The 8,035-nt window shown below is 43.0% G+C and overlaps 1 protein-coding gene across 1 annotated transcript; it reads left to right on the forward strand.

Moving 5' to 3' along the window:
* The first annotated feature begins 293 nt into the window (after window positions 1-293).
* Window positions 294-503, forward strand: LOC101333278 (cytochrome c-like). Its single transcript, XM_019946324.1, has one exon. The coding sequence runs from the start codon at window positions 294-296 to the stop codon at window positions 501-503; it is 210 nt and encodes a 69-aa protein (XP_019801883.1).
* Window positions 504-8,035: the final 7,532 nt, after the last annotated feature.

Genomic DNA, 8,035 nt, shown 5'->3' on the forward strand with positions numbered 1-8,035 from the left:
ACAACTACTGAAGCCCGCATGCCACAACTACTGAAGCCCGCACGCCTAGATCCCGTGCCCCGCAACAAAAGGAGCCACGGCAATGAGAAGCCTGCACACCACAACAAAGAGTAGCCCCTGCTCGCCGCAACTAGAGAAAGCCCACACACAGCAACGAAGACCCAACGCAGCCAAAAATAAATGAATACAATAAATAAATTTATTTTTAAAAAATAAATAAATAAAAAATAAAAATGGGTGATGTTGTGAAGGGCAAGAAGATTTTAGTTCAGAAGCGGGCCTAGTGCCATACCATGGAAAAGAGAGGCAAGCACAAGACTGGGCCAAATCTCCATGGTCTGTTTGGGCAAAAGACAGGTCAGGCCCCTGGATTTTCTTACACAGATGCCAGCAAGAACAAAGGCATCTCTTGGGGAGAGGAGACACTGATGGGGTATATGGAGAATCCCAAGAAGTACATCCCTGGAACAAAAATGATTTTCACAGGCATTAGAAGGGGCTGACTTGATAGCTTATCTCAAAAAAGCTTCTAATGAGTAATAGTTGGCCATTGTCTTATTACAAAACAGAAGTGTCTCATGGCTTTTGTTTTATGTGTACCGTATTTAAATCGGCCTCATACACCAGAATTCCAATCATGAATGGCTGGTAGGATATTTCTTTTGGACGGCCCTGATTTATATAGATTGACTCCTAGTTAAATTAATATGATCAGCTTTTTGAATTTTGACACTAATTCCAGCTCAGGAAGTACTATCCCTGTTTTCCCCTTCTAAAGATATGATTGGACTTGATGTTCAACTCTTCAGAGAGATGGTGAACGCCATCTCAAAACCTACAGGAAATTGGTTTTATATTTAAATTTATATAACTGGTTATATTAATATATTTAAATACAGAGGATATCCCTTCACTGTCTCATAGAACAGTAAGACTCACCTGCATTTCACGTTGTGTTCGTTAGCCTGCTAAAGGCAAGGGCTGAAGACAAGCTGGCAATGTCCACTTTATCTTTTTGGTCTTAACTATGCCAATTAAATTAAAATTCCCTGTATCTAAAATGTTGTCTTTTACTTAATGAAAGGCATTTTAGTGTGGTTTATGTATAATATCAAATAAAGAATATTTAATACTTCTCACATTTCATAGGTGATCTATAAGATCAAATGCTTTTAAAATTTAGCATCACAAGCTATCGCAGCAAACTTTGCTTATGAATTCTTTACCAAGTCAAACTAAGTTATAGTTCAGGATTGTCTTTTAAACAGCTATTCAAAAACACATGCAACTGTAGCATTACCATATATGCATGATTGGCTATGGTGCTTTTGCCAACTTGTTAGAAAGATTAGATGAGATATACCATCAGCACAAATTTGTAAATTATGTGATCCTAAGGCTGAAGATAATTAAAAACAAAGTCATGGATCAAAAATAAATAAACAAATAAAGAAAGAAGAAAAATTATTAAAGGAACTTTAGAATCCAGTAGAGTTTCCAAAAATATTATGTTACAGTTCCTTCTTTTCCTTTATGACTTAGGAAACTATATTGTTCCTTGGGGGAGGAAATGAGTTTTGAGAGTGGAAACCAGTTCTGTAGCACAACTTTAGAACCACTGCTAATTCACCCCCTTCTCCCCACCCTCCTTCAAAAAAGGATGCCCAACTGCCTTGGAAATCCATTCCTAGTTATTAACCAGGCTCATTGATCAGAAGTCCTTCTTAAAGCAAACCCACTTCTACCTATTTTGTGTTCAGAAATACAAAGAATTGTTGGTTTTCTTCCCAGGGTATAGTTATTCCATATGCGTGAAAGACAAGGTAAGCCACCTCAGAATCTCAATAAAGGTGGTCTATCCAAAAGCAAGTTTAAACAGCATTTTTAAAGGAACTTTTTTTGGTTGTTATTAGGAGCCACCTCTTACAAGTGGTTCAATAATAACTAATCGCTACCTTTCTGTAAAATCTCCTAACATGTTCACACAGCCATCTTTAAGAACATGGTTAGTGCTACTCTCAGAATTTTCATCATTCACTTCAGGCCATCGTAAGAGCAGGGTTGCCATACCTGCAATGGGGCTATGTGTAGGACACATTTTTAAACTGAAAACATTCTCTCCACCAGCTTAGAGAGGTGGTGATAAATTTCAGCAGCAGAAACATTCCATTGGAAGCACATATCACAGCACATGCATCAGCTGGGAGTTGAGAGCTGTCATTTTTAACTCAATGACAAGGACCTAAGGGTAGGTCACCCCTGTAGCCAATCTTCTAGTGGTGGATTAACACCCTCTGTCAGCAGGCTGGTGTTTAGGATCCACTCTTGGCCACTTAAAGCAGCTGTGGGACCTGGGTTAGTTCCTTTACATGTCTGAGCCTCAGTTCTATGGCCTGCCTCATGGGAATGATAGCATATCCACGTATGTGGTTATGGGAAAGACAGGAGAATTGGCAGTGCAGAGCTCAGTAATTATGTTGGATCCAAATGCCTGATGGTCTCTAATAAGGTCCTTGTTCTTTACTAATAAGACACTGGCCATAGACCTTGTCTACACCCTTTAGACCAATCTGCAAGTATGAGTATGTGGCCAAGAATGTGTGACTTAAACTTTTAATAAAAGTTAAGTTTCAAGTTAGGTGGAAGCAAAGAAAAGTAGGGGCTGAGGCCATTCTACATCGTGCTGCAGGGGTTAACTTTGGAAACAGGTTTAAAATCTGCTGGGTCACACAGGACTTTGGATTGATTACATTCTTTAAAAATATTTTATAAGTTTTGACCCCGTGGGAGGTACTTCTGTGTCTGGTACACTGGAAGAAAGAGTCAGAATGGGGGAACACGATGGTCTAGATTGAGCAGGTAGGGTACAGAAATCCTGGTGGAGCTGAATCTCTTGACACATCTTTGATGCCCCCTCCTCCCCACTGACCCCATGCACCTTGAGCTTGTCAGATGCGATTCTTTCATGAATTCACCAAGCTGGGGAAGCTTGAAAAAGTGTCTAGTCGGCTTCTTGCCTTCAGTCAGAGCTGCTCTTGAAACAACCAAGAACAAGGGCCACCTACCTCTGCTCAGGGAAAGAGCCTTTCAAGTCCCATCTGTTGTCTGCCTGCACTGGGGCTGCATTTGGGAAGTTATCCTTATGCCTTGTGCTACAAGCCCATTTTCTCCCAGCGAGCTCTGGGTCTGTCCTTTGTTGCAGCAAATTGCTATCCTGCCTGTGGAAGTGGCCACTAGGGTGGAGCATGCTCATGGTCACAGCCTCTACGAGGGGCAGCACTGCTTGTTTCCTCTCTGATTAATGAGCAGGTGAGCAGACATGCTTCTGCCTTGACGTTATCACATCTATTCCCCCTCCACCTTCCCTCTCCCTACTGCAGTGCTTCCCAAACTAGAGAGAGCGTGCATCAGGAAAGCTTGTTAACACACACAATGCTGGGACCCATCCCCAGTGTTTCTGATCTGTAGGTCTGTGCTGGGGCCTGAGTACTTGCAAGTTGTAATAAGCTCACAGGTGGTCTCGGAACCACACTTTGGGAACCACTCATCCAACACTCAGTCTCACTCTGGTGTTTCCGGTAACTTGCACCGCCTCCTACATACCAAGATAATACCTCCTCTCTGTTCCTGGGGGTGGGGATGGAGGTGTGAAATAGAGCCTTCTCCTTACCACTGTTCTGTGCGACTATTTAGTGAATTCTGATTGTAACAAGCATGGTACTAAATACTTTACAGACATTATTTGCACTTTCCCAATAACCCTACAAGTTTGATGTTATGAGACAAACAGAAAGAGTGTGAGAAACCAAGATCTCACCAGTGACAAAGAGCAGATGTGGTGTTCAAACTCAGACTGATCTGGAAAGATTTGCTCTTTCCACTATTCCAGGTCTGGCAAATAGATGTTTAACTTGTGTGTCAACTCCCATTCACTGGTAGCTGCTGCCTGGAGCACTGTGTTGAGAGTCCCATGTGGAATGGGTGCTCAGCAAGAGGAAGTACTAGGATTGGTGAGCTGTACCTGCCGAGATGCAGGAGTGGAGAATGAGAACCCAGGTGCTGTGTATTTGCCATCCCCACACGATGCCTTGTTCGGGAATCAATTTTGTCAGCTACTAAAATCAGATGAGAGATGGGTATTCAAATTTGTTCCACAGAGAACAGTAAAACTTATTTCCTTTTTCATCCCCTTCTCTAAAGGGTGAATCTAAATTTCTTTTTTAATTAATTAATTTTATTTATTTAGTTTTGGCTATGTTGGGTCTTCGTTGCTGCGCGCAGGCTTTCTCTAGTTGTGGCAAGCAGGGGCTACTCGTCGTTGTGGTGCGCAGGCTTCTCATTGCAGTGGCTTCTTTTGTTGCAGAGCACGGGCTTTAGGCACGCGGGCTTCAGTAGTTGTGGCACACGGGCTCAGTAGTTGTGGCTCGCGGGCTCTAGAGCGTAGGCTCAGTAGTTGTGGCACACGGGCTTAGTTCATGTGGGATCTTCCCAGACCAGGGATGGAAACCGTGTCCCCTGCATTGGCAGGTGGATTCTTAACCACTGCACCACCAGGGAAGCCCCTGAATCTAAATTTTTGAGGCTAGATTTGAAAAGGTATAAAAACTTGTAAAGTAAAATGAAATGCAGCTAGTATATAGATAGTAGGAGCCACCGTGGACATTTAACCTTAAAGTGACGGGGACGAGAGAACTTATTAATTATGTATGTCTCTGTACGTTATATGTCTTTCAGTGTGACCTAATAGATCGCCTTATGCTGAAAGAATCCACTGTGACTTAATAAGGAGGCAATGACATTTCTGGTTTTATTTCTCCCTCCATCACTAATATTCAGTGTGAGATTTGTTATTTTTAGTGTCTTAGTGCTTTATCTAAAAAATGAGTTTCATAATGCTTTTCTGCTTCTTCCTAATATGTATTATGTACATGATTAAATGAAAAAATAACTTTATGGCATCTATTATTCAATCAACAAATATTTATAAAAATTTATCCCCAGGCTCTGGGGATATAGCAGCAAACAAACAGACTGCTCTCATGGAACTTACATTCTGGAGAAGGGAGACAGACAGTATACAAGTAAACAAAGAAGAAAATTGTGTATCGTGATAAGTATACGTAGTGAGAGTGACTCTGTGTATGCGTGTATGTGTGTATGTATTTCTATTTTAGATGGGGTGGTCCAGGGAAGGTCTTTCTGAGGTGGTGACATTTAAGCTAAGACTTGAATGTGGAAAAGGAGCCAAACTGGGTGGTCTGGGAGTGCTTCTTTTCCAGGCAGAGAAAAGAACCCATGCAAAGATCCTGAGGTTGAAGGTAGGTAAGGGCCAGATCAAGTAGGCTAGTAGGGATTTTCAGCCGGGGGTGATGCAACCCTCCTTCCCCTACCTAGGTGGTGTTTGAAGATGTGCAGCGGGTGATTTGGGTGCAAAATATGGAATCGAGGACAGAGCACTATTGGCTTTTGTGGGCAGGACCAGGGATGCTAAACATCTTATACTGCTTTGGATGAAGGCACGTGAGAAGACTTGTGCCGCTCATACTGTCCTGAAGATATTGTCTCTGTTGAGAAATCCTGAAGAATCTCCAAGGCCAGGGTGAGAAGTTTGGATTTTATCCTGTGTACAGTGAGAAGCTCTTGGAGAGTTGTAAGCTTTAAAAGATGATCTTTAAAAGATCATTTTGGCTACTGAGTGGAGAGTGAACTGGAAGAGACAAGGGTGAAAGCAGGGAAATTCAACAGGCAGCTGTCTCGGTAATCCAGAGTAGAGACGATGGTGGCCTGGGCAGGGGGGTCATGGTGAAGGTTTTGAGAAGTATTTCTACCTTCAAGAAGAAGACTGCTTAAATAACTATAAAATGCCATGTCTCATGACACCTTATGTTATCGTTTGTCTTCCTTAAAAGACTTTACAGTTTGGGAATCCACTGGTTTCCTCTGTAGCCGTTTAAGAGAATCTTTGCGGCACCGAATTACAGACCTCGCCCTTTCAAATGCAAGTCCTTATCCTCTTGCCCTTCACCCTCACGGATCTGTGTGCATTTCAAGTTGTTTGTAGCTGGGGAAGGTAATCTGTTTGATTTGGGCTTGTAAAAAGAGAGAAAATTACATGCGCTTCTTGAATAACAATATGTGATTTCTCTCTCTGAAGGGTCAATAGGAATTAGCCTACATATATCATTTTAGGAAACCGGTTCCTAATCACATGAATAAGAGGGACCAAGTCCACATTTTTTCTGCTGAAAGAGGAACATTAAGTGAACATCAAAATCTCTTGAAGAGATTGCAGGCATCTCAGTACTAATTTTACTCGGGCATTAAAGCCTCGCCAATAGTTTTCAGGTGCATCAGCTACTCCCCAACAAAGGCAATTCAGCTTCCACAATTTTAGAGAATCCTCCTTGCTGCTACCTTCCTCTCTCTCCTCATAGCCATCTCTTCTTCCTGTCCCCCCACGGAAGTGCCCCTACACTGTCCTCGGAGTGTCCCTGCAAATGCAGAGATCCATAAAGCAACAATGTGGGAAGCTATTAGCTCACCTGCAGAAGAACCCACTTCTCAGACATCTGGGGGGAGAAGCCTCCTGGCCCCCAGGCTGAGATGCGGGGGTGGCAGGAGATGAAGAGAGAGGAGACAGCTGGTTTCAGGCCACCGCGCATGGGTGAATGGTCCCACTGAGTGTGGAAGTCAAGAGGTGGGTCTTCCCACCAGAACCTTGCGTCCTGAGAGCGGAGGTGGGGTAGTCACCAGAGAAACACTGGGAACTGGATGCAGGCAGGCAAAACAACACACCACAGCCTCCAGCTAGAGCTGGTGGAGCCAGGTACGCACCCACCGACATCCTGCCTTCCAGTTTCTAGATAAAGCTGAAGAAGAGAAACAGAAAGTGGATAGGACCATCCCCCCCAAAACAAATGATTGAAACCCATCACCTAATCTACATAAGCCAAGCTCCCAGGAATTAAAAAAGCAAGTGGTCTCACTGAACTGTAAAAACCAAGGAAGAGGAAGCTCCGCCTTCACCTCTGGGCACAGGTGTGGCCCAGCAAGAGGTGGGCCACCTCACTGCTGACCGCAAAGGGGGAAACCAGGACCACGTATTGGAAGGGAAGGAGCAAATGTTTCGCATTAGCAGATCCTGTCCCAGCTACCAAGTAGCCATGTGGATTTGGACAAGGTCACCTTCTTGGGCTTCCAAAATAGAGTTGATCAAAAGCTCTTTCAGACTCTGATGTGCCTTGAGGCTGTAATTCATAATTCAGCTCAAGGTCTCCATGGTTCCCCTAAAGCCTCTTGCAAAACAAACCTCAGCTCGCCCAACTCCTATTTCCCTCTCTGTCTGAATTAGTAACTGTTCTCATGCTGCCCCCGTTGGGTCCTGAGAACTCTCCTGTTAGCACACCTAGAACACTACTGCTTCTCTTTCTTTCTTTCTTTGCATCTCTCTCTCTCCACTAGCTCTTCAACGCCCCACCCTCAAAGGGAGGTACCAATGTCAGGTCTTTTCTTTGAATCTCCAGGGTTTAACGCTATACCTGACAGTCACTTACTAGATGTTCAATAAATGTTTGTTGTTGAATGAATGGAAAGGGAGGATGTAAAAATAGAGAAGAACGAGCCTGAGCCAATTCAAAGCTCAGGAGCCAGCTGAGCCATATATTCTGCCCGTAAGATCCTGGACTCCTTGGAATTAAAAAGAGAGAAGAGAGAATTTTAGAAATTATAGCAATAATTTTCAGACCTCACAGTTTCTAATACCCTATGTCTCCACTGAGATATGCCAATTTCACAGGATTTTAGAAATACTAGAGTTTTACCTAGGCTTTATGGAATGTCTTCTATTTGTAAAAGGCTAGTATAAAATTGCTGAGTAGGAATTTCCAGATCCCTTACTTCCTGACTTCATGCCTCTTTAAGCTGTTCTCGGGGAAAAAAAAAAAAATCAGAAAGTTTAAAACTGCCTACGTCTTGTCTTCATAAACTTTGATCCTTTCACTTACTTAAAATTCATAACCACGCTGTCCTAATAATT

Source organism: Tursiops truncatus, chromosome 4, assembly GCF_011762595.2.
Source record: "Tursiops truncatus isolate mTurTru1 chromosome 4, mTurTru1.mat.Y, whole genome shotgun sequence".
NCBI lineage: Eukaryota > Metazoa > Chordata > Mammalia > Artiodactyla > Delphinidae > Tursiops > Tursiops truncatus.